This window comes from Podarcis pityusensis, assembly GCF_964106645.2.
Source record: "Podarcis pityusensis genome assembly, chromosome: 6".
Classification (NCBI taxonomy): Eukaryota; Metazoa; Chordata; class Lepidosauria; order Squamata; family Lacertidae; genus Podarcis; species Podarcis pityusensis.
Window position 1 is genome coordinate 51,396,575 of NC_138030.1, and position 26,170 is coordinate 51,422,744.

General features: G+C 40.5%; 2 protein-coding genes and 1 long non-coding RNA gene across 19 annotated transcripts in view; 1 reads left to right on the top strand and 2 right to left on the bottom strand.

Moving 5' to 3' along the window:
• Window positions 1–5,666, top strand: part of CCDC17 (coiled-coil domain containing 17) — a 29,181-nt gene extending 23,515 nt beyond the window's left edge. For 7 of the 10 annotated variants that reach the window (XM_081009331.1, XM_081009334.1, XM_081009333.1 and 4 more), the window contains 7 exons: window positions 355–529; window positions 1,009–1,191; window positions 1,992–2,243; window positions 2,916–2,984; window positions 3,867–3,944; window positions 4,242–4,346; window positions 4,922–5,666. In XM_081009331.1, the coding sequence (XP_080865457.1) occupies window positions 355–529; window positions 1,009–1,191; window positions 1,992–2,243; window positions 2,916–2,984; window positions 3,867–3,944; window positions 4,242–4,346; window positions 4,922–4,951 (892 nt within the window). In that variant the 3' untranslated portion in view covers window positions 4,952–5,666. Of the gene's footprint in view, window positions 1–354; window positions 530–1,008; window positions 1,192–1,752; window positions 1,884–1,991; window positions 2,244–2,915; window positions 2,985–3,866; window positions 3,945–4,241; window positions 4,347–4,921 lie in introns of those variants that run through there. The other 3 variants (XM_081009335.1, XM_081009336.1, XM_081009332.1) reach the window with 3 other exon arrangements.
• Window positions 383–3,875, bottom strand: LOC308479132. Its single transcript, XR_013987483.1, has 3 exons — window positions 3,366–3,875; window positions 1,037–1,269; window positions 383–516 (listed from the first exon to the last, which is right to left on the bottom strand). It is a non-coding gene; the product is annotated as an uncharacterized lncRNA (long non-coding RNA).
• Window positions 5,667–6,118: 452 nt separating the features above from the next.
• NASP (nuclear autoantigenic sperm protein) lies at window positions 6,119–26,068 on the bottom strand. Of its 8 annotated transcripts, none has more exons than XM_081009370.1 (15): window positions 23,450–26,068; window positions 21,559–21,615; window positions 21,031–21,141; window positions 17,677–17,757; window positions 17,209–17,312; window positions 15,418–16,269; window positions 13,688–13,848; window positions 11,613–11,689; window positions 11,452–11,525; window positions 10,186–10,374; window positions 9,743–9,909; window positions 9,038–9,094; window positions 8,883–8,954; window positions 6,727–6,876; window positions 6,119–6,273 (listed from the first exon to the last, which is right to left on the bottom strand). In XM_081009370.1, the coding sequence occupies exons 2-15, from the start codon at window positions 21,606–21,608 to the stop codon at window positions 6,229–6,231; spliced, it is 2,190 nt and encodes a 729-aa protein (XP_080865496.1). In that variant the 5' UTR covers window positions 21,609–21,615; window positions 23,450–26,068; the 3' UTR covers window positions 6,119–6,228. The 8 variants fall into 8 exon arrangements, with proteins under 8 accessions (XP_080865496.1, XP_080865495.1, XP_080865490.1 ...); XM_081009369.1 differs by having other exon boundaries at window positions 6,727–6,855; window positions 15,418–16,365; XM_081009364.1 differs by having other exon boundaries at window positions 15,418–16,365.
• Between the last annotated feature and the right edge of the window lie 102 nt (window positions 26,069–26,170).

The following is a 26,170-nucleotide window of genomic DNA, read 5'->3' on the forward strand; positions in this document are numbered from 1 at the left end:
ATGGAAGTATAAAAGGTGGAATCATAGCAATTGTGGAAAAGTCTCCCTTAAGAGGATTGCCAGCTATTACTTTTAAGAATTTTTGGTGTCACTGTAGTCACATATATAAAAGCTGAGTCATTATAGTGTGTTCCATGGTGGACTATGTATTTGATGAGCCTATTGTTTGGAAAAAAATGTTAATCAAAGGGCAGAAGGAACCTTACAAAACGTTAACAGTCCATCTTACATTCAAATCAGATTAACAGAAGGGTGAGCCAAGCATCTCGCCCCATGCATCAACACACTTTGGTAGGAAATGATAGAATTCCGTAACTGTGGGCTACAGCAAAAACAGCTTTTTGTTTCACACAGGTCTGTTGTTTCAGTGCGGGAAATAGTTCACCAGCTTGAAAGTCCTAAGAGTTTAAGCACAGATGAGGAGGTTGTCACCTGGATCCATCAGAAACTAACCCGGGTGCCAGGCAGCAGTCCACAGCCTTTCAGCCTCACCTATGTCTCCAGATACATTCCCACCTACGGCATCAAGGTGAATAGCTATCACACTCACAGAAATGCCGTTTAGCACAACATTTTATACATGGCTGGGATAGAATACTATAGAGATGGAAGTAAGCTGTGTTTAACTCAGTAGTCACATCGATAGTAATGCTGGCTACTTATAACCAGTCTTGAGTAATTTCTGCACTTGAAAATAGTTATCAACCTTTAACCTGGTCTCTGTTGCTGTGCCTTTAGCTACATGTTGATTAACAGGCATTTATCAACTTCTGAAGACAACCACTAGTATTCTTAATTTTCTAAACAAGTTGACTTTCTCAGCTGTATTACTTCATATTGCTAAGGACAAAAATTCCCTGCTCACAGAAAACTGGCATGTCAGAGTAATTTGAAATGGTATAGTTGAGAAACAAATTTAGTATTTAATGTTTGTGAGCAAACTAAGCTTTGGCTGTGTGTGTACAGTGCTCTTATCCAGACTGACATCTAATCTCTGTGGTATTGCAGTTTGCATTGGACAGAGGCATGAACTTACCATGGTCTGGCTTGACAATCGCCCAATTCTGCTTCAATCCACCTGGGGCATGTTACTTTGGGGCGCAATGGCTGAAGTATGATTACCCCATCTTTGTTGAGGAGCTTGACAATAACAGCTACCAGCAATGGCCTGTGTGGCTTGATGGCTTCAAGGTATCACATCCTTTATTTTGTTGTTCCATCACTCTGTAAGCCACCCTTCAGTCACAGGACTCTGAGAATGGCCTACAACTAAAAAAAGATGACACTGGGTGTTCCACTCAGCAAAGGATAGGCCGTTGCCTTTCAGTAAGATGGGTCCCATGCTGTAAGGAACCAATCTGTATTTCAACACTGGTTTATCTGGTATTTTTCACAAGTAATCTGTCTTATTCAGCAGAGTCTACAGCAAAGTGGCTAAATGCCTCCTGAGCCTAGTAACCAGTTAACTAAGATGCACTGTGTGGAAGGTAACTAGGTGGAGTTTTAAGCAGAATTATTAGCTCCAGAAAAGTTCAGCAAAGTAGAAACATTCTCTCTAGTGAATTAGTATTGCTATAATTAGGCTGATTCCCTACCACCTATCCCTACTAAATCTGTAGCCTATATTTTGATACCCTACTGGGGTTCAAACATTTTTGCTAGCAGCGAGGCTCAGGGTTCTTAATTTCTGTTCCACATAAAGGAAGTGTGTGCATTCCTTTCATAAATCCATTGCTGCCCAATTTTTTACAGAAACATGTCATATCACCAGCATTTACTCACTGCCTTATACCAGGGGGCTCCGGGTATGTGAAATTTAATTCTGTGTTAAGGAGACCTGGCATGATTTTGAATGAGGCAGTCTGCCCATGGTGGAGTACAGTGTAAGCTTTCTTACTGATGACCATATTTATTTCCAAACTCATATTTGTGAACCTGTACACAACAGGTGACTCAGCCTTTCCTTTCAGAACCTGCAACTTGTTTTTCAGACCTGTCCCCACAGAGTTTACCATGAATATACAGCCATCATCATTCACCTGTACCAAGGTGTGGTGAATCCTGCCCAATGTGCCTCGGGTGAAAAAGAATGCCAAGCAGCACAAAGAAGAGTCATGCTAAAAGGGGAACAGTTACATTACACTCAGAAAAGTGGGGCATGGACAGCTCTTCATGTGTTTTCCAGAGGTTACTGCAACACTGGCATTTACCAACTGCCCTTATACCAGGGGGCTCCCAGTCAGGTATAGTTAACCAACCAGCTAAAAGTTACGACATACATGCCAATTTTCTTGCAAAAACTATCAAATTCCAGCAGCTGGGCAGGGGCATGCACTTATTAGCGCGCACACACACACACACACATATATTCTGTACAATGTTTCCCTCCATCACCTGTATATCACCATTCTGTCAAGCTGAAAGTTATCCACTTCCCCACTTTTGAGCTTTATGTGAATGCAGCATCAGTTAAGAACTGATGGCTCATCCCTACAGAATTCAGTACTTTCTGAAGTCCCTACTTGTGTACGCTTAATGCCTGCAAATATCTTAGCAATGACAAAGGGTACAAATGGCAACTAGTTCTCCCAGCTTTTGGAGGTGGTGATGGTGCAAAGCAATGAACCAGTGCCTATAACTGCTAAGCATTCCCCACCCCATCTTTGGCTTAAGTGTCACCAGCTCTTGACCCACTTGTTTTTACACACTACTATAATTTAGTCCAAAGTCAGCAATCAGTTTCTAATTTCAAGATGTTGTTTGGGGTGTATACAAAATTAGTAAGCTTTACAATGTTACTTTGTATTGTTTTGGGAACACTTCTCACTATTTCTCTCACTTAAGGAATCTCTTGCAGTAGTCTACTAAAAGAATGCTGCAAAGAAACAGTAGGTGGTTTGTTCTTTCCTTAACAGATCATCCTGGCTTCCTTATCTGAAGGGAAATGCAGCAGCATTATGAAGAGCATGCTCCAAAAGAAAGAGGTATGAGACTAGTTAAGCATAGAGCAGTAGCTTCACAAAGCTTATCCAAGAAGTAAAACGGTGAAGTAAGGGGAGCACTTGCAATCCTTTTCTAGATCGTATTATACAGGGTAGTAACAAAAACTGATGCAAAAGGTAGACCACACAAATCCCAATTTTCTCAAACACTACTGCAAGTGCATAAAGTTCCAAGGAGCATGGCTGGCAAAGATTTTTGGGAGCAAGACAGAAGGTGGTTTGCAACATCAGCCCCACCATCATACAAATGGATTCCAAAATGTGTTTGTGCTGCAGAGATCCTCCCTGAAGACTGCCAAGTCAGATAAACCAATGTACAAGACTATGTTTCTTTATAATGTAATCTTTAAATTGAAAATTTACCTGAACCAGTGGTTCTAAAATGTTTTTCTTTCGGCCACACTTCCAAGAATAAAAATTTGCTCACGCCATACCAAATTGTTTGGTAAGAAATACATTGAGAGAAAAGAAACTCAAATTAGTGTTTTTTTGTAAATATATTTATCCATAGTCTGCAAATAAATTTTTTTTTGATACTACTGTATACTACACTGAAATGTTTAAATATTTGATTGTCCTTGAATCTTCTTGCCACACCCTTTGAGAACCACTGCTTTACAGATTCATTTGTGTGCAATGGGGAACATTTATGTGGTCTACTAACCCTGGAGTAGAAGGCTCCAGTATAGAGTAAGGAGGCACTTGGATATTCTGTAATTATATGAAAACCTCAACAGCCTCAGGTATGACAGGTGCCTGCAATCTATGTAAGCCCTACTTTATCCCCAACGTTTCACCATTATTCTTGTTCAACAATCACGCATATAAAAGAATGTACTAAATGCTATAGTTTGAAACTTCCAGATCCAGTTGGTGCCAGGTGCATCTGTGGTTGTGCGCATAGCAGATGGAAGATGGGATGAACTCAGATATACATCAGGGGTACGTATACTAGCTAAGTGAATCTAATCATCACAAACTTTTCATTCCACCCAGGAAAACAAAAGGATGAGCATACTAATTAACCATCCACTGGAGAAAACCAAAAGCAATCTCACTTTCATGTTTACCATTTATCAATTTTCTGTGCAGCCAAATTGTAAAACAGAGCCAGGTGACTTGTTTATAGTGGATTGTCAGAAATCACGTATACTAAAAAGGTTACCAGTAACTGTTCAGAGCACAAACTAACCACACATTAGATCATCACATCCTAGCTGACCTCGTCATTTGTTTCAGAGTATTGATCAATCTTATCTGCCAGAGACAACAGATCTGTACCATAAGGAACCCTCTGGAAGAAAAATTGCAGAATTAATGTTGCAGGAGACTTCAAGAAAACAGGTAAAATTTGCAGCTCTCCTATGACATAAATTATAATTTAACTGCAAGGTTTGAAGTACACCCATTCTAGTGAGATCAGAACAAATGGAACTTGCTACATACATTTCCTGACCGAAAGCTTTGCTCCACATTCTCCATACTGAAGAAATGAACCTATGCTGCCAATTCTTGTAGTAGACCACCAAGAAGCAAGCAGCATATAAGCGGCACACAAAGCACTACAAAACCATTCTACATTCTAAATCTTATATTAATAATCCAAAAATTGAGAGAACAAGGTACAAGATCTACTACAGAAGCCACAAACAGAAAACTCATTCAAATTGTGTCCAAAAGTAAGATTCAGGAGCCTGGCTAAAGGAACTTTAAAGACTGAATCTTCCTTTAGGACAAAATTTAAATGAGTTTTCTGTTTGTGGCTCCTGTCTCAATTTTTGGATTATTAATATAAGATTTAGAATGTAGAATGGTTTGGTGGTGCTTTGTGTGCCGCTTATGTGCTGCTTACTTCTTACTGGTCCACATTCTCCATAAGCAGTGCAGGTTTAATTGTGACTTGCATGTTTTTCTTTCAGACAAAGTTGAAGGCATTGGAACAAATTTAAAGAGAAGGAACAAGACATCTTAGGCTACATACTAGCTTACTCTACTGGCAATCATTGCAAGACTTTATTAAGTTTATGAAGAATGTCCATCCCGTAGCCTAATACCTCAAGTGGCCACCTGTGTTTTATTAGTGGTTATGGTAAAGTATATTAATGTGGCTGACATCTTGGCAGTGAATGAGGGATAATCACCTGCTTGAAGCAGCCATGCTATTTTGCTTTTTTTAAAAAAAACCCAGGTGTCACTTCCTTACTTGGAAACTGCACAAACATTGGCTGCTGTGCACCTAAACCTGCATCAGTTCTCCGGACTGAGTATTTTCCATATCTTCTTTATACCATTTCTAAGTAGTGGTTTAATTCTAGCAACCATGAGCCTCTCACCCTTATATCATTTCTCCCCAACAGAATCCTACTTTAACCTGGGCTCTTCTTCCAGCTGAGTTAATGTAATGTGTCTGACACACAAATGAGACATTTTGCATCAAACACAAGCCTGATTCATTTTTTTAGTTTGTCAAAGCAGATCTATTTTAAGTTCCACCCTTTGTCTTCCCTCCTATTTGCAGCTACTCTAGCCTGCACTCTGCTTGACTCCCACAAAATTTGCTAGGAGGCTCATCCTCTCAAAACTATTTCCAGTCTGACACAGTAGACATAAAAGGTTTAGTGCAGGGGTCAGCAAACTTTTTCAGCAGGGGGCCAGTCTACTGTTCATCAGCCGCACAAATAACCCAGAGCTGCATTTTAAATTAAAAGGACACATTCTACTCATGTAAACACACGCGAATTTCTGGACCGTCCTCGGGCCAGATTTAGAAGGTGATTGGGCCAGATCCGGCCCCCGGGCCTTAGTTTGCTTACCCATGATTTAGTGCTTCCTCAGACTTGCAGTTTCAAACTAAATCCAGGAAGAAATGCCACCAACATTTAGGCCCCATATCTGCTCAGTATCTAGGCCACAATTTTCTAACCACAAAAAAATGCTACTTTGCTTCCTAAACCCTTACAAACCAGACATTTACAAGTCAGTACATCAACTGAAAGCCAGCCTGGCACTGCTGTTGTAGAACTGGCTAGGAGGCAGATGCAACCATCTTTAGGTCTGCTGATGGAGACAATAGGTATTTATGCATGAATACGGCTGAATTTTATCAAAAGGCAGTGTTAAATGTTTGAGTAATCTTTATTGAATACAAAAGTTGCCAAAAGTGAAAAAATACATTATATACAAAACCCACTGGCCTTGGGAGGGAGTGTCCAATATTAAAACTATATCATACAGCACTTTGAACTGTTTCAACTTGTGGCCTTTCCTCTGCCTGTAAAAAAAAAAAAAAGGAATTTAGGACATGCATTTGTTTTATCTGACCAGTTAAATACAGCTCTTGAAAGCATTCAACACACTTATGTACAATTGATTACTTAAATGTAGAATGGCTGCTGCTGCCTCTTGACAGAAGCCATTAACCAAATTACGCTTAGATAATCTGTCTTAAATCCCTTTCTCTACTTCTGATAATGTAAAGAATTAGGACTCCTACATAAATAGTACTTTAAGCAAAGTTGCTATTTCAAAGCATCCAAGAGATACAAGTATACAGAACTAGTCTAGCAGGTTTAGTTTAGACAGATTCCAACATGCAGTTTGACACAAGCAAATTTCCAACTTTAAGTGGTCTGGGAGAGAAGACCAACAAGCAATTAAAGGCAGGCAGGAAAGATGAGCCTGGGAAACGGAAAATATACAGAAGACTCCTGACTCGACAGCCCACCTCCTCTTCCTTTTTCTCTGCAACCACATTTCCACTGGGGGTAGCATCACCACCACCATTGACAGCCGGTTCTGGTTTAGATTTCTTAGCTTCATTATCTCCCTGTTGAGTTTCTTCCTCGGGTTTCCTCTGAAGACAAAATTGTTTAGTCTTCACCAAGTACAATTTCAAATGTAAAGTATTAATAAAGAATATCTAGTGCTATTATGCATTTACTATTAATAAGCTGCCAACTGAACTGTGCTTTAAAACTGTTCTGGGCTACAGCAAAGGTTACAAGGTGCATATTGCTGCTTCAGCTATTGGAAAGTTGTCCTCCAATACTGAAAGCAATCTAGTTCTGGGTTACCTAACAGTCTACACATAGCTCTCAAAATCAGAAGGCAGACTGTAGAAGAAAGAGATCAAATATATGGAGAGATTTTGTTAAGAGGGTATCTTTATTTTTGCCATTCTGTTAACATTGTATCTTTTCTCCTTTCCAATTAGATGCTATCAATAGACGGGCAGCCACTGTTGCATATAAAAAGATTTCTCTTATATTTTTCGGAATGTCTCTACCCAAGATTCCTAACAGAAAGGCTTCTGGTTTCTTTAAAAATGTTAATTTGAATGTTTTTTCACCTCATCATAAATATTCCAAAAATTTTGGACTTTTCTGCATGTCCACCACGTATGATAAAAATCTCCCATTTTTTCTCCACACTTCCAACACTTATTCAAACTATTTTTATACATTTGAGATTTTTGATGGTGTAAGGTACCACCAAAACTGCATTTTCATCATATTTTCTTTGATGGTGTGACATGCAGTAAAGTTCATGTTAATTTTCCAGAGTGATTCCCATTCTCTCATCATAATGGGACATCAGATATCCTGCCCCCATCTAATCATGACCACCTTCACCTTCTCGACTTCCCAGTCAAGGAGGAGTCAGTACATCCTTGTGATAATCTTGGTGTCATTATTTAACAGCACTATTTCAAATTTAGAGGGCTCATTGGCAAATTCATTTTATTTGTCCTGTCTGAATGTCTCAAAAAGTTGATGATACACAGACTATGTAGAAATGGCTCAATTAACAAATAGGTTAAGAGGTAACACCAAACAATGATTTTCTCAAAAATGGGAAATGTTTAAGATACTTACAAAAAAATAACAGTGACATATTATCTATGGTAGTATTTGAATGACCCTTGTGTACATTAATTATTAATAAAGGAAAATTGGTATGCTAGGTTGTAAGAAAGTATTAAAAATATTGTAATAATTATAAGGTAATAATTATAAGTACATTCAATATCACAAATGTCAACTATATTGGGAAATCTATATTTATTTTACTTTAATTTGCTGTTGTTTTACTTTATTTTATGTACCATTATATGATTTTAGCTTAGCTGATACCTAGGTGGAATTAGGTTAAATTAACATTCTAAGTTAAACAAATTTAAGAATATGTATATATTGTATGTATGTGTATGTGTGAAGTTAAATTTGTAATGACATTAATGAATTTCAATAAATAATTTTTTCATCAAAAAAAAGGGGGGGTATCTTAAGATACAAATAGTTTGCTTGTTTTAGACTGTCTTTGCTATTTTAACCAATTCTCCTTTCCACTTGAAATATGGGAACCCAGCTCAGCCTGGCTGTGACATTCAGTTTATATGGATTTCATGCTACCTGTAAACTCTGAATCTCTACCCTGGACAATTTTGCAGGTCCCCAACACATCTAAATTCTCAAGTGCCTGCAGGACCCACACAATTAAGCTTTGAAATTAAACCAGGGTGAGTCAGATGAGCACAGCACAGCACAGCACAGCACAAAACCATCAAAAGCTACCAAGTGCGCTAGATGGTTCTCAGGCTGATTGGCTCCCAGTGGAGAAGATATTATGCAAGATTTCTAAAATTTGTAGAAGCAGAATGATCAAAGCTTTTAAGTGATGGCTTAAGTCAGACATAGGCAAACTTGGCCCTCCAGATGTTTTGGGACTACAACTCCCATCATCCCTGACCACTGTTCCTGTTAGCTAGGGATGGTGGGAGCTGTAGTCCCAAAACATCTGGCGGGCCAAGTTTGCCTACACCTGGTTCAAGTACTGCAAGCCAGTGGTTACCTATTTTTGTTAGTTGTATGGGACACAAACCTTTTTTCTGACAAGATGGGAGATGTCTGTAATACACTGAGGAGCTCCATCAGTTTTTTGCCCAGCTGGGATCTGTTACAAAACAGAAGGCAAAATATGAAATACTATAGAACAGCAGAATTAAACTGCTTGCTTTAGGGATTAGTATCACTTACAGCTGAAGCTGGATTGCTTTCAGTTGCCTGTGGAAAACTAGAAGATGATCCACCAACCTGGAAACAAAAGAGATCTATCAGTCTAAAAGTCACTATTAAAAGCCTACTGGGACTAAACTATAAACATGTACAATGAAGAGCACATCGGTTTTGAAGAACAATTTATAAAATTTAAGGTGTAATGAAAAGCAATAATGAGGAAGCTGGTCTGCAGTTAATTTTTCAAGCTCCCAATGTTTTTTAAGACCACAAGAGAAGTAAACAGGTGTCTCATCTGTAGTGTGTGAACCCCCAAGCTATTTTGCAGTTGCTATCTGCAGTCTTGCTTTAAGAATAAGGGACATATTCAAGCCTGCATTTCCACTGATGCAACAACTTCCATTCCTATAACAGTGCTTCATCTACTGTCACCTCCAGCTAACTTTCTTCAAAATCAGCTCAAGAGTTTGGGGGATCCTCAGGAACAAATTTTACATGTCATCTTATCATTAATTATTCAATGTAAGGTCTTTGAACTCAGTGCTTCAAAAGTCATCTCCTACCCCCCCCAAAGGTAAAAATTTAGCATTTTCCACTATAAAACTAAGTATCAATGACATCCTTTCTTCCCATTTACAGCTGTGTATCTCAGCTTAATTTATTTTGCTATCTGCTCCTCTCTAGCACAAGTTCACAAAAAACGGTAGTAGTAAGCCTAGGACTCACCAAAGTTGCTTTCAGAGCCAGTTCGGCTATTCTTGCACTCTTTTGAGACTCCTTTGAATCTTCTATCTTCTCTTTAATTTCAGGAAGCAGTCCCTCGAGTTCTACAATTTCCTTCTCATCCTCAGCTGATCCCTCCCCTTTTGTTTTTAGTCGCTCAGTCAACATCGCTAAAAAGGTGATATTTAGGTGATATTAGTACTTTTAGAGCCATTTACTCATCAGTTTTGGGCTTTGTCCCAGTGTATGTTAAAACAGATTCTCAAGGATCAGCAGCAGCTGCCAAATTTCTTGCAGTGTTTGCTAGCTGACACATTAGCTCTCTGAACACCTCTTCATGAAGAAACTAGCTCTGTAGCTTTCCCAACACTGTACATTTGGAGCTTGGAGGACACAGTAACGGTGATGCTTAACTAAAACTGCATGAAGAACTGCACTTCACTTACCCATTCTTTTATCAATGACTTCCATCGATTTACTATACTGCAACACTGCTTCATCATACTGATTATCATAGTGAAAGGCCAACCCCAGATGATAATGAGTCTCTGCAAGCAAGCGGTCATGGGCCTCCAAGTACTTCTGCTGAAGAGCCAGGCAAGAACGGAACTCTTCTATAGCTTGAGAGTAGTTTTCTGCACAATAAAAACAAAGTAAAGCACAGGACTTTCATATGAAGGTAGAAATTTGTACAAAGCAGAATTCAATCATAGTGTAGAAAAAAGGTTTTCAATCAATAGTTTTATAACCTGTCGTGATTCCAGTATCAATTTTTGAATAATATAGGACATTTTACATTTAATATAGTCTGCAGAGACTGGTGGAAACAGTGGCTAGAAAGCATATCTGGCTTGCTCAACATAGTTCAACAGCTGAGAACAAATGAGGAGACTGCAAGCTTCCTTCCCATGCCTTTCCCCTTATTCATCAGCTACATCCTGGTTTGGTTAAACTCCAATTAGCCATTATATTCATAACAAGGAACTATAGTTTAAGTTCCTGGTTAGTAGATAGACAAAGTTGCATTTAGGAACCAGGCAGAGGGCCTTCTTGGTAATGATGCCGTCCCTGTGGAATGCCTTCCCTTCAGATGTCAAGGAAATAAACAACTATCTTACTTTTAGAAGACATCTGAAGGTAGCCCTGCTTAGGGAAGTTTCTAATGATTGATGTTTTCAGATATGTTGTAAGCCGCCCAGAGTGGCTGGGGAAACCCAGCCAGATGGACAGGGTATAAAGAAAATTAGTGTAATTATTATTATTAGGCAGAATAGCTAACTGAAATTTAATTACCATTTAACCAGGGTGTAAACACTGAGAAAGGACCAAGGCGAGGGGCCTCTATTCATTCTTCAAGGCTTCTAAGCTATGCTTTAATAAGCAGGGAATCATGCATCTGAACTAGGCCACAGTAGAATAAAAATAACCAATCTACCAGCGTACTTCCCAATAGTATAGGTAACTGTATTATAACGAAGTACAGTATGAGGTGTCCAAAATAAAAGGCTTAGTTGATAAACTCTGAGCTAGTTGATAAAGTCTGAGCAGCTTTGGAAATATGAATACTGTAAAGTGAATATAAAATATATTACTGACAGTTTATATAATATGTAATGGACATGCAAAAACTAAAATATCATATGCAGTGGAAATATGAATAATAGTATCAGAAATTAATCCACTGCATGCCTAAGCAACTTTAAGGTAGTTACCAGATTCGATGCTAACTTCTCCTAGTTTTAGGTGAGCCTGAGCAACAAGGAGCTGAGCTTCTTTCGTGTCCTGTCTAGATCAAGAAGGCAGAGTCAGCAAGATTGTCATAACACCTTTAGTTGAATAAAAAGGCATTATTTGTCAGAACTCCCAGACATACCTTTTGTATATTACTTTTGCTAACTCCAGCATATCCCAAGCCAGTTCTAAGTTCCCAACATCGTCTTCTTCACTCTCCTAAAGCAAAGTTATTTGAAAGTCAAAGAAAAGGATAGAAAGGCAATTGCTAAGGATCTTGGCAGACCACTTGATTTTTCTGCTTGTTGTAGCAACTGTAGTGCCCTGTGCTAGATGCTCCATGATTCCAATTGTATTTTTACAGACATAACACAGACCACCTGAATGAAGCTTGTGGACCACTGGTGGTTGATGGACCAACTCAGGAACTCCTGCCTTAAAGCAGGCAACTGAAGAAACCAGTCACCATAGGAAACAAATATATAAACTTTAGAAAAGGAACATCATACCCCTTCCACAAACTCCTATGCTGAAGCGTTTGTTAGCAAAATTTAGCACTTTATATTAGGGAAATCAGCACTTCTTCCTTACAAAGGCGCCAGTTCTATTGCAGGGAGTCTTGAACACAGCAGAGGAAGCTCTATTAATGTCCCTTTCCTTTAAGTTGCTCAATACAGTGTGCATGGTTCTCTCTCTCCCCATTTTATCCTCACAGCTCTGAGGTAAGACTAAGAGACAGTAAGGTCCAAAGCCAGTCAGTGAGCTTCATGGCTAAGTGGGGATTTGAACCTTGGTCTTCCAGACTCTGCCTAGTACCATAGTCTTCACCGCAATGCTTCTGCCAGTTCCAGAACCTAGTGTAATGAAAGCTCACCTTCTGGTAGACAAAGAGAAGACTTGGAAGCACAGGTTCTGCAGAAAGACCAATGGCTAGCTAATGATTCAAGTCAAGATTTGTGGACTGTGATTAACTGCTTGACAAAAAGGATTTACAAACAGCTTTAGAGGATTATCTATTTTCCTCCTGTATTAGTTTTGAACTGCTTGTCCTTCACATTGTATCTCACTCCTCTTATGAATTGGCTGTTCAGCCAGCAAATCCTTCACAAGCAGAATTAAAACCAATGTTTGGAAAGTGCAATCAATTTTGGATTGAACACTACATATTCCTTGTCAGTAAATGTGATTCAGAGTAACCCTACTCATATTCATTCTACATTGTAATTATAATATAGAATTATAATTAGCGGCAATTATAATTCTTGCTCCAAAAGCACTTTGCATGTCATTTCAGTTCTTGCCCAGGTCTTTCCTGAGGCTTCCCTGATGAACAGCTCAGCTTATCAGCTGGGTAGCTTCCTCATGTTTGACCTCGCTGTCTTCATAGTTTGAATAGCAGGAAAAAATGCAGTGCCCAGTTCTTTAATGTTAAGGCAAAAAAGGAGATGTCACAAGAGGACATACTTTCAGTTGAGTTAAAAATTGGTTGACTGCAGAGAATTACTTCAGAAGGTGGTGTACTGTTGCAAAAAAGCTGCTTCAATAGCAGTTTTTTAAAACAATAGCAAGCTTCTGATAATTAAGCAGATACCATGCACATTATCAGGCACAGCCCTTTCCCTTTCTGTAGCAAATCACTATTGCTGTGATATGCGGCAGAGGAGATGCAACCTGTTCCCAATTTCCTGTAGGTTTTGGAGGCCTGCTTTTGGGCTTTTAAACAACTGTAATAAAAGACACTCAACAGGTTTAGAGAAGGTGGGAATGGTTACAGAAATTAGTTTAACCATGGGTGCGGTACTAGACGGAGACCACAATGCTTCACTGAAACTAGTTTATGAGTTTCAATGTATGAATGCAGTGTCTCAGTAGACAAGAGATTTTGATAGCAGAGGGGACAAGGAAAGAAGGGGGGAGCAGAGAGAAGGATAAGGGCTTTTTTTTAAGAATGGAGAACGAACAAGCATCTAGAAGGAAAAACAGGCTAAAGTTTTAACAGACTAAAACGTTAAAATTGTGCTTTGAACCAGAGTACTCAAAGCCACACCCCTACTATAATCTTGAACCTTCGGAAGGAACTGCCTACTTCAGTCTTCCTATGCTCTAGAAAACATATGTAATCGGAAATAGTTTCCATGAAAACAATGTTCCTTTCTCCATGACAGAAACATTGAACCAGCTCTTTAACAGGCTTGAATGCTCATTTTTATACTTCACCTTTTCTTCAACTGTAGAGTCATTTTCTTTATCCTCTTCGACTGCAGAGTCATTTTCTTTATCCTCTTCAACTGCAGAGTCATTTTCTTTATCCTCTTCAACTGCAGAGTCATTTTCTTTATCCTCTTCAACTTTATCTTCCTCTTCTGATCCTTCCATCTCTACAATAATAGTTTCTTATTAATATACAACCAACTGTTTATACATCCATTTTACTTGACTATTTGTTTTATTCAGCTGTGAAATTCTTCCACCACTATTACACTTCCAACCTATGTGTTCATGAGGGTTGGCTTGGTAGGTTTCTGTGCAATCTGCAACATGTGTTTATACGAAGTTTTGAGGGGGAGCTACATAGATTAAAATATTCAGTGTTAGGATATTCTTTCTCCTTTATGCTGCTTGCATGGCACCCCCTGGCATGTCAGTTAAAAAGAATTTGAACAAGTTTTAATACTTTTATAGCTTCCCCATAGAAGTTTTGTTTTCATAGTAACGGGGGTGACAAAGAGAAGAGCTTTAAAATTGCACTCCTTAGAAGTAGTCACATTTCATAGTTAAGATAAAACAGAAATATTAATATTTCTAGTTAAGTGTCATTGCATGGCTTCTTAGGGAGACTGACAGGTATGTACTATTGGGTGTCAGGCACAGGAACTTACATAAACTATGGGATAGCTCAGACACCTATTCTGCAGTGTCAGGGAACATATACCCTCTTATGGAGCAAGAAATCTGACCTCCTACCAGCTATTCAGTAATCCAGATGCCCAGCAAGCACAATCTCAAACTGCCTTATGCTCAACAGTCTTCATGTAACAACTACTACAGAAGCTAAGGGAAAAAGTATTGCTGTAAACACCGGCCTTCAAACTAGAACAGGGATGGCTATCTTGTATTCTTCTAGATGTTGCTAAACCACAACTCCCACCAGCTCCAGCCAACGTGGCCAAAATAATTAGGGATTATGGAGTTTTAGTTCAGCAGTATCTAGAGGGTCATGCTTTTAAGCTACTCTTGGACTAGAAATGCATAGGACAAGGCTCTAGTTGCCAGAGCAAACTCGCCACTGTACTGTATCCCTATTATTTATTGCTATTAGTCACTTTTTTCAAATAGGAACACAAAGTGACTAAATATTTGTTAAACAGTTGTATTATGCGAAGGTTTATCAGATTTACAACTATTTCACTACTTAGAATCTCACTTGTAAACAAATATTTTCAAGGTATTATAAGGTAGTTAAACAGCAATGCTAAAGCAAGAGAAGCAGGACATGAAAGCTGTGATGTCTATTACCTGCACTTGTTTCTAGTCATAGGCCTCAAAGCATGATAGGTTTTAGGTTGTTTAATACAGGTCATTAAGCCAGCACCCTCGTGTTGCTGTATTTTTGTGGATCTGGTTGTCAATATATATTCTAGTACTATGCTTTTAATTGTTCAGAGTTAATCTTGCATTCACATAAAAACATGCAGTGAACATCCATTCAGTGTTCTCTATGAGCCACTGCTTTCTATATTTGCTGCTCATGCAAACCAGTCCCCAAAAAAGCCAATAATTTATTGCTCAACTTGTTAGTTTTGTTTCAATTCAACTGTTCCTTGCAGCTTCAAAATTCTCCTTGGGTGGATTCATCCCTGTGGCACAGAGAATTCTGAATGGATTAGTCTTACTAAGGGTTAGCTCTCTAAATAGATCCACCCACAAGTGTCTTCTATCCCTGTTACCTTCGCCCTCTCCCATCTCGTCATCCTTTTCTTCTTCCTTTTCTACCTTAGGAGCAACTTCAGCTTTTTCTTCTGGTTGTATTTCATGTGACTGCTTGATGCTCCCTGAAGGAGTAGTTTCATTTGGAGCTGAAGGTTCTCCTTCTCTTGAATCCAATGTTTCTTCCTTCTCTTTCAAGTTCACCACCACCTGTTCTGTGGCAGGCTTCATGTCCTCTGTCTTTTCAGCAGTAGCTTTAGCTGGTTGTTCTTTTTCTGCCTGCCCTTCAACTTTCTCAACAGCTGTCATGAATTCTCTCTCTAACTCACCTGAAGCGTTTACCAATTCCTCTACTATTGGATTCTTTTCTACAATTGCATCTGCCTGCTTATCTACCTCCTCTTCTCTCCTCTCTTGAGCTGCTATCTCAACAACCTTCTCTTTCCCAGGTGCTTCCCCTGCAGCCACTTCTTTTTCTAAAGTAGTATCTCCCCCAGCTGCTTCTGCAGCCTCTTCTATTACTGGATTAACTTTCACAGCAGCATCTTCCGAAACCACCACTCTGTGTACAGCAGCATCTTCCCTAGCCTCTTCTACCACCACTCGCTTATCTTCTCCAGCTGTCCCTTCTGCATCCACTGGCTTCTCTTCCCTAGCAGCACCATCTTCTAATGCTACCTCAGTAGTTACTTCATTGATGTTTTGTTCTTCCGTAGTTGCCTCTACCTGCTTTTCTGCCTTCTCTTGCTCTTCCTTTTTCTCCACAACAGTGATATCTTCTCCACCCAGAGCTGCTTTTTCTTTTTCTTCCTTAGCTGCTTCTTCTTCCTCAACCTCTTCCATTTCAACATCCTTCGGTTGCATCTCCACTCCTGTATGCACCAGAGACTCTTCAGGATTTTTTCTGGATTCATCTTTTTCCCCCATGGCATTATATACCTGCTCTCTTAATTCCTCCCTTGCTTCTTCTACATGTTTAAGGAAGATCAAGCACAAACAAACCTTCGAATTTAGTGATAAACATTCATGATCTTCACATCCCACCCTCCATCCCACTGATGTCTTGCTTCAAAGTTACAGGAATCAATACAATCCTTTTGGACCCTTAAACTGAGAACAAGTGCCTTCCATAACAGGGCTTGCAAGGAGTTGCGCTTAAGCAATGAGTTGTAGGCCAGCATAGTAACAGCCAAGCAAGAGATGCCAAGCTTTGTCTAGACAAGACATTGCACTGGATTGCAGAGGAAGATGCTACGAACTGAGGGACAGGGCAAGTATTGAAAATTAGACAAACTATCCACTTTCTTAAGTGAACATGGCCTATTGTCACAACATGATCTTCACAGCATCAAACCTTATTAGATGCCACTGCCCAAAAGATCTAGGCCACAATGTGCTATACACTAAACAGTTTTGCAATAAGCAGTAATACTGGGAGTTACTATTCAGTTTGTTCACAGAACCTTTGCCCAATTAGTTCATGGTTCTAGAAACAATTAGCTGACTGTCCTTAAGATCTTGAAGCAAAGAAACCAATGCTTTACTAAGAAACAAAGTGAGGCCCACATGGTTCAAAACAATGCTTTAATCTATAGGTTTGTAGACACACTGGCCTTGTTAAAAGGCAGGTTTTTAAGTTTTTTAAACAAGTTTTTGGTCAATTTTATCATTAAAAAGACTTTTAGAGAGTCTTTTTAGTTGCGGTTTAAGATTCAAACAACTTGATAATAATAAAATGACCCTTGTCTAGTATCCACTTGGAACACACACAGCTTGGCATCTCTATCATGAGTTAAGACAGCACTACATACCATCTATATTATCAGCACTTTCTACCATTGAGTCTTCTGTTTTTTCTTCCTCTTCTTCCACCTGCACTCCTTCCAAGGCATTTCCCAGCACACCATTTTCCATTCTAGAAGATGTAAGTAGGCATTGCTGTTATCTTTTCCCTCACCAGTTTTAGCGTTCAAAGCTTGAACTCAAGGCTGTATTGATGTAGCATAAGAACACCAGTTAACAGATCCTGCTCCAGGCGTCCTGGAAGCAAATACATATTTGGTTGACAAGGAAGACCAACCAAAGTTTGTTGACCTGATTACGTAGCTCTAGAATGGCTGCCACTATGCTGAGAAAAGGTTACAAAAGGTAACTTCAGTTCTGTGTGCAGGAGAAACTGGTGAAGTAGATTCCAGTCCATGTAAAATTATATTAGCCTTCCTAATCTAGATTAACTATTCAAACCACCAAGTGGCCCAAAGCAGGTCACATTAACTTACCTTGCCAATTCCAGAAGTGATTTCCCGTAAAAAAAGTAAGCTTCTGCACACTCATTTCCAGTTTCACCATACTTATTAGCCCTAAAAAGAGATTACCAGATTAGCAGGGTGGATTAATTTAAGTCATGTTTCCCATTTACACAAGCGGCAAAAATTGTGGAAACTTTTGGGGGAAAGTTTATTTCCAAGGTTTGATGGCTCATAACACCACTTTTTTTTTAGTAATACCATAAAATTATGTATCAAAGGAAACAATTTAATGAAGAATGTAATGCAACAAGGTTTGTTCAATTATCTGTATCCTATCAAAAGTTAGAGCCAAATAATCAGTAAAATGAATGCTTTAGTGAGCCAATCAGGTGTCATTATTTAGGAAATGATGGCTCATAACATCACTTTTTTGGGGAGTAATACCATAACATTATATATCAATGGAAAGATAATTTAATGAAGAATGCAATGCAATAAGTTTTATGAAGGATTATTTATTAAAACAGAAATAAGGAGGACATTTGTCAGTGTGCTGTGATTGCTATCAAGTTGGTTGGGTTTTGTTGTGTTTTTTGTACTTTCAATTAGTCAGCTTGTAAACCCAGTCAGATAGGTGGCATATAAATAAGTTGTTGTTTGTTATGGTGGTGAAAGCAGAGTCAAGCAGAAAGCAACAACACTGGAAGGAAGACACACACAATTGTCCAGTGTTCACATTCCTGTATTTTTGTACTTTATCTCAAACAGTCATGGCTACTGGTCATAATGGAATATTTTAACGACTTTCCCTCTATCGGTTAACAAAAATGAAATCTTATAAAAGGTGTAGACTCCAACAAATAGGAAAAAAGCCTGGTAGTACCAAATAACGGGCATTTAGTTTTAAGGCAGCATTTAGATGTCAGATTTGCCCCAGTGTTCAACAAATATATGAAGTAATACACTAGTGGCCAAAATTGTTGTATTTCCAAGGTTTGATGGCTCATAACGCCACTTTTTTTGAGTAATACAATAAAATTATATATTAATGGAAAGATAATTTAAGAATGTAATGGAACAAGTTTTGTTCAATTATCTGTACTCTATCAAGCATTATAGCCAAATAACCAGAAAAAGCATTTAGAGAGCCAATCAGGTGTCATATTGTTTTGGCAATGATGGCTCATAAACCACCTTTTTTTGGAGTAATACCATAACATTATGTATCAATGGAAAGATAATTTAATGAAGAATGCAATGCAATAACTTATTATTATTGAGCAGACTAGAGATCATTTTCATTCAGTGGAACTAAACATTTATGTTTGCTAGTTGCACTGTAAATAATCATTTGAAAAAATGATCGAACTGGCTCTTGATTTAAATAGGAAGCCTCTGTTAACTACGTAGCTGGTAGAGAAACTACTTCATTTTAAAGAATAACTGTAGCAAACATGCTTTGGTTAAGATATAATATTAACAGCACGGTTATTTGAGAATTTATTAAATCTAAAATTCCAGAAAATCCAAACCAAGTTTTAAAATCTATTTAAAAATACACCTTTTTAATCTACCTGCAGATTATATCCCCTGCCCTTTCCACATAGTATCAGGAAGTATTAAAATGGACAATATTTTATTCAACAGAAATACTGACACATACATACACAGGCCATATGGCTTGAGAAAAAGTTTTGTCCAAATTATTTGGGGGTGGGGAGACATACTTTGGAAGTTCTCCTGAATGCCATCTTTTCACTGGAGTGGCTTCCACTGCTAGGTGGTTATGCCCAGTTAAGTCTGGTTACTGGACCAGGATAACCTAGTGTCAGTTGCCTAAGCTCTAGTGACCTCCTGCATGGAGACTTGGAAACTAAATACAGTATCTAAAAAATACTCCAGTACCAATATCTCAGTCCCTACAATAAGCAGGTGATGCCTTGGTGATGCAACCACCAGATCTGCTTGGTTTGCACTGACCCACAACAGGGCTTTTTTGGTGTTACTTCTCTTTCCAGTGAGCTGTGCCTATTGCCATTATTAACTTTCATGAGAAATTTCAAAATATTCCTGGTTATGCAGGAATTTGGTGGCCGAATTTCCTGGCAACCTCGAGATCACTGGATAGAATAATTTTTTTTTAAAAAAAACCTACCGTATTTTTCATCCTATGGGACGCACCTCGTTTTTTTTGGGGGGGGGGATGAATTTTAAAAAATTATTCCCCCCCCCGCCTGCCACCCCAAGCCTTGCGCACACCTGCCCGAAGCACAGGGCACCCTCCGGAGGGCTCCGCGTGCTTCGGGCGGCAAGCTGCCGCCCCAAGCCTCGCGCGCTCGGCGGGACCTCCCGCCAGGCGTGCAAGGCTTGCGGACACTCGCCCGAAGCACGGGGAGCCCTCTGGAGGGCTCCCCGTGCTTCGGGCGGCAAGCTGCCGCCCCAAGCTTCGCACGCTCGGCAGGACCTCCCGCCGGGCTTGCAAGGCTTGCGGACACTCGCGGGGCTGCAGGCTGCTGCCCGCAAGCCTTGTGAGCCCGCAGGAACTCCCGCCGGGCTTGCTGATAGCTTCCTGAAGCCTGGAGAGCGAGAGGGGTCGGTGCGCACCGATGCCTCTCGCTCTCCAGGCTTCAGCGAAAGCCTGCATTCGCCCCATAGGACGCACACACATTTCCCCTTCATTTTTGGAGGGGGAAAAGTGCGTCCTATGGGGCGAAAAATACGGAAATTGTTTTTATAATGTTCTAACAGTTTTAGAATGTTTCTGCTTTGCTTTCTGAAGTGTGGATCTGTTTGCCACCCTGGGGTTCCTCATGAGGAATATAAATTCAATAACTAAGTAAACAAATAATGTGCTAAAGTTACTTTCATTCATTTTCCAAAACAGGAGCTGTGTTAAAAAAAAAAAAAAATTCTTCTACATACAGTGAACCCTCTGGATACTGATTTAATTTGTTCTGGGGGTCCATGCGCACCCCGAAAAATCCATAACCAGAGGCGCCACTTCTGTGCATGTGCAAGCGGCGTAACACAGAAAAATACTTCCAGGTTTGCCACGTTCGTGACCTGAAGGTTACATATCCAGAGAGGTACGTAACTCGAGGGTCCACTGAACTTGAGAGTAAAACCCAGTGGGGTTTACTTTTCGGTAGATCTACATAAAGAGTTCTAATTTGGGAACGAAAAAAACGAAGCAGTCTGTATTGCAGATATTAATTCAGAATATTTGTTTCTGGCTCTGTGCACCACTAGCATGCAGTTCTCCACTGACTACCCCCAAGAGAATGCAGCCCATAACAGAAAGAAAAAAGGTTGTTATCCCTAAGACAGGCTAAATTCCCTTCATCAAATGAAAATTCAACTGAAGGGATAAATCTCATTACTTACAACAGAGAAGCAGCTTCCTGAAATGCATTAACAGCAGCTGGAATATCTCCCATTACCAGATTTTTCTGCCCCAAGCCGAGGTATTTCTTGGCTTCTGCATCCACATCCATACTAGAAAAATAGAAACAAGGTTCTAGTTACAGGTAGGTAGCCGTATTGGTCTGCCATAGTCGAAACAAAATAAAAAAATTCCTTCCAGTAGCACCTTAGAGACCAACTAAGTTAGTTATTGGTATGAGCTTTCGTGTACATGCACACTTCAGGTAAACTAACTTAGTTGGTCTCTAAGGTGCTACTGGAAGAAACCAGGTTGTTAGCCACAACATATAGCTGTTAAGAAGCAAGCTTGGTCATTATTTACCTTTTTTTACTATAGTAAATCAAGAGTGTCAGTGTTTAAAAACTGCTCTTGTTTCATTCATCTATTCCAATCAATGTAACTAGTAGTAGCTGACTATTACAGGAAGATAGTTACACAACTCTATTTCAAACGCACATGCACTATTCTTACATTTAATTATATCTTACCTCTCAGTTTTGTCAGCGGAAGTAGAAGGAGCAGCAGATTCTTCTGCCATTCTGAAACTGAAAATTCTAAAGTTAGAATACTTAGGAATGCAACTGTATAAGAATACTTAGGAATGTTACAGTAACGTTACAGTAACTGTAATGTATGCTTTATAAATAGAATTATAGCAAATTAAGAGTAAGGACCATCAATGGTACATTATGCCCTACATAGGCTGCTGATGCAAATAACTATCAGCTGGCTCCTTCATGTATGCCACAACCTTTCCCTGTTAAGTCAAAAAGCTCCCAATCAAACAGCCTGTGCACTGTTCAATAGGCATGCTACAGTCACAGAAAATTATTTAAGAGTTTCAATTTCATTTTAAAGGAACTTTAAAGGATTTTTGTACAGATGCCATTCTGTCAGTAGTAGAAGGTATACAAAGTGCCAGTTGAAATTACAGCCCTCCTAACTAGTATATTTATATGGACTCCTCACACAGGCTTGTTACCAATGTAAAGAGCATACTCCAGGAACAAAAGTTGCCGCTCTCGTGGAGTTATCAGTACCAGTATCCTTGACAAACCAATTTCCAAAATTCTTCAGGCAAAACAATGTGCTTTAAATGCGTGCTGGATGCATTTTAAATCATTTGACAGGTCTAGCAAAGCATAAATTCAATAAATATTGGAAACAATGAGCAGTATTACAGTGACTTAGAAGTCCTCCTCTGCTATATTGCTGAGGGACCACAGTCCCTTAAACGACACTTGCTCCATAAGGGGAGGTGTAAAAACAAATCAAGTCTGTTATAGTACTGTATAGGCTACACCACACCACACAAGGGCTGTACAGGTCTTTTATCAATATCCAGATGACTCTTGGCTAGGGAATTATCACTATGCGAGTTTCTAGACTCTTACAAGTTACAATCTCTCCAGCAGAAAATAATAATGAAGGCCAATTAGTCCTAAGGCGAGTAACAGAATAGCGCTTCAAGGAACGCTCCCGTTTCACTCGTTAACTGTGATGAGATGAGAAAACGTCGACGGACAATTCCTTCCAAAAACTACAGTAAAGAAGGCATTTTCCAATTCACCCCGCAGTTCCGCTGCAACCAGCTACTTTTCGGTACCACAAATGAATTAACCCAGAGTAGACCCGACAAGCCTTAAGCACCCCCACCCACCTTGGAGCGCACGAAAAATATACCAGAATACGAATATGCTCGGTTTATCGAACGAGTTAAAAGGCAGAGCGTTAAAAGCCGCTCTTAACTCCTCCCCCGGAGCCTCCAACGACGTTAAGAAAGTTCTCTCTGGGAGAAAGACGTTTACCTCAGCAGACAATGGGGTTCGTTTCCCGCCTCCGCCCCTCCCCTCGTCAGATCTTTTGGCGCCGAATCTCAACGGCCTCTTTCTACAGGCCGAGGCTGCCTACCACGTGACGCGGCTCTTTTTCCCCCTCTCCCCCCCCCCGCCCCCTTATCCCGCCCTCGCTCCTCTGCGCGCGCCGGATTGATGGGCCTTGAAAATGGCGGCCTAAACTCCGAGTCGGGTCACGTGGCGTCTCGGTTTTTAAGGCGAACCGCCGCCTCCGCCCCCCACGCCGTGAGAAAACGGCATGCACCAAACCGCCGGTGGGAGTAATAGGAGGTGAAAGGATGGGGGGGGGAGAGAATGAAACAAAACGCCACGAGGTAAAGAGGACCAGAATATGCCGCCGAAAGCGAAGCTGAGGGAGAACAAATTCTACGAAGGAATACCTGTGTGGCCGCCGCCGCCCCCATTACTCGAACAAACAACTCGGGGTTCCCTTCGTCCTTACCCAGTTCCCGAAAAGACAAAACCTGAGCCGAACCACGCCAGCGGCGGCGGCGCCAAAGGTGAAGGCAGCCCCACAACTCACCTCAAGACCCCGACGGAATGACAACAATCAGCCGAGAAACGCAGCCCACCGCCCCTCCAGATGCTTTTATAGCCCCCTGAGGACACGCCCCAGCAGCGCGAGGCACGCTCTCAAGGCAAAGGAACTACGACTCCCAGCATGCCTCGCGCCTCCCTGTGAGGCCTTTCGGGAAGCCGGAACTCGTCCTGAGGCGAGTTGAAAATAACCGCAACCCCCTTCCCCAAAAACCCAACGGGACGAATGTCAGAGAAACCCTCGAGCATGTTGGAAACGTCGCCTCACTCCCTCTGTCCCTCTGTTTGCTGTTTCGGGAAACGTAGTCCGCGGACTCGGAGTAAACCTAGACCACTACTTTTGTAGCATGCCGGAAAATGTAGTTCCAAGTCAGAGTGCTTGTAGTCCGTAGACGGTAGAAGAGCATACTGGGAAAGGCTGTGAAATAAATAGCATCCATTCAGAGACCTATTAGCTCTGCGGGCGGCTAAAGACAAGAGTCAGAAACTGTCTTAACCCTCTGACCTCTTTAACTGCTCTGACACGGATCATCTAGTGTCTGCTGGGCGACCCCCTTCCTCCAGCGTTTTTTATAAGACCATTTGTGTTTATGTATCTTTAAAAGCCAAGGTCCTGGATCACCCCACGCATGCTTCAGGTGTGACGAATGAACACAACACAGGGCAGCTCCCGATCCCACAGAGTTCCGTGCATCAAAGTAAAGGGTGTGACCGGGAGCGGGTGGAAGTGGCGCGACTCACCTGACCCTCATCTCTGACGCCGGGGTCTCTACCGGCAGAGGGCAGGGTTAGCCTGGCAATGCAGTGGTGTCCCCAAGTGCACCTCGCAGTCTTCGGCTTAGAGGGAAATGGAAACCATTCGCTCAGGCTAGGAAAAAATAAAGCACTGCGAGTGGAGTAAACAACGCACATAGGATAATACCTACCCAGGTCTTCCCTACTGAGATGTGTGCATACTGGATATGTCATATTTCAAGCCCAGCAGACTGGGCTTAGAAAGTGATTGACCCAAAGATTAAGCTTCGTAGCTTTGTGAGGATTTGGGACCTATTTATCTGCGGTTCTCTTATTTTTCAAGCCTTGGTTCCCAGGCTACAATTCCCATCCTCCTTGACAATTGGCTAAGCTGGCTGAGGAATACTTACCTGCTGCATCACTAGCTCTCAATAACGTTGCTATTGATAAAAGATTGTATCTGAACATGTGCAGGCTATGTAGTCTCCCTAACAGGTATGCTTAGGATTGCAGCATTAGAAATTAACCTTACTGGTGCATGCCAGGAGCTAATTAAGACCAAGAAACTGACAAAACGTCAAATGCTGCAACATTTTTTCTGGTTCAGTACCAGCCTTATAAGAATGGCCTATTGTGTTCATTAGGCTTTCTTCCAAGGTCCACAATCTCCCTATGCAAAGTTAAGCATGCCTAAACATGTTTATTTCAGTGGTTTCAGGCACACCTAACTGCACAGGACTCTGCTGTAAGTGTGCACAAATTGTCGCCTTATGGGAGTAAACACAAACTGCTAACATAGAACAAAATCCTACTAACAATACTACTAGGAGTTGTCTCTAGTTAGAGAACAGTTAACACCTCTTGAAAGCGTATATTACTAATAACTGGGTTAAAAACAGGACAGGATTCTGCACCCTTAATAGTTGTGTAGGGTGGAATTTTAGCAGACACAAGCTTACACCTGCTGAAAATTCTTCTACACAACTATTAAGGGTGCAGGAGCCTTATCTTATATCTGGTCACCTAGCAAAAATAAGGGAAACTGCACTAGTAATAACAGCAATGTCTTTCAGGCAGCAATAATTCCCAGTCAAAAGATACTGACCTAATCAGTATTAATGCAAAGTTCTCTAAAGATTACAGTTGAAGTAAAGTTTGGTCTGTAGTTTGTTTCCACATCTTCTTACATAAATTAAGTCTTGTGTGTGCTTGACTGTTGGCTGTAAGGCTTCTGTGAACCACCCACCAATCTGAAACTTTATGTTACCTGTTGTATTGTCATCTATGGTATGAACTTCAATATACTTTTTCAGTTAAAAGTATTTTTTTTAAAAGCTGAGTCTCATTTAAAAACAACTAGTGATGGAGAAGATTTTTAAATGAGTAGACATTGACATTGATTATGCAGCTAAGAACCTCATCACTGTTCTGCTATCAACAGCTGCTGCTCCTCTCTTGTTATTAGCTCCCTGCTAAAAGCTTCTACCTACCCAAATGTCATCCTGCTGGGTCTTTACTTTCATAGGCTGAATAATTAACTTCATTCATTAGATAAGGTAAATTGCCTGCCTAATGCAAAGGTTGTAGATGTTAGCCATGGAGGAGACAGTGGTTGTGGTGCACGTTGGCACCAGTGACATGGGAAAATGTAATCTCAGCCTTTTCTCCTTTTTTTGGCTAGTTTAACTTTGCACATCTTCTCTTCGGTCTCACACCATTTTTGATCCTCCCTTACAGCTTGTATAGACATGTTTCTGAAGTTGTGCACATCCAGAGCCCTCACACCTCCTTCCCAAAGCCCAGTGCTCAGAAACTCGAAGGGGTCAAATGTTGCAGAGAACCACCCCTGCTGGGTCAGGTGGGCCTTTGATGTGATCCAACAGGGTTCTTGTATTCTTAATCTCATGTAAACATGCAGCAGTTGCTCACTGTATCAAAGAGTGCACTAGCTGCAGCATATTGCAACCTAGGT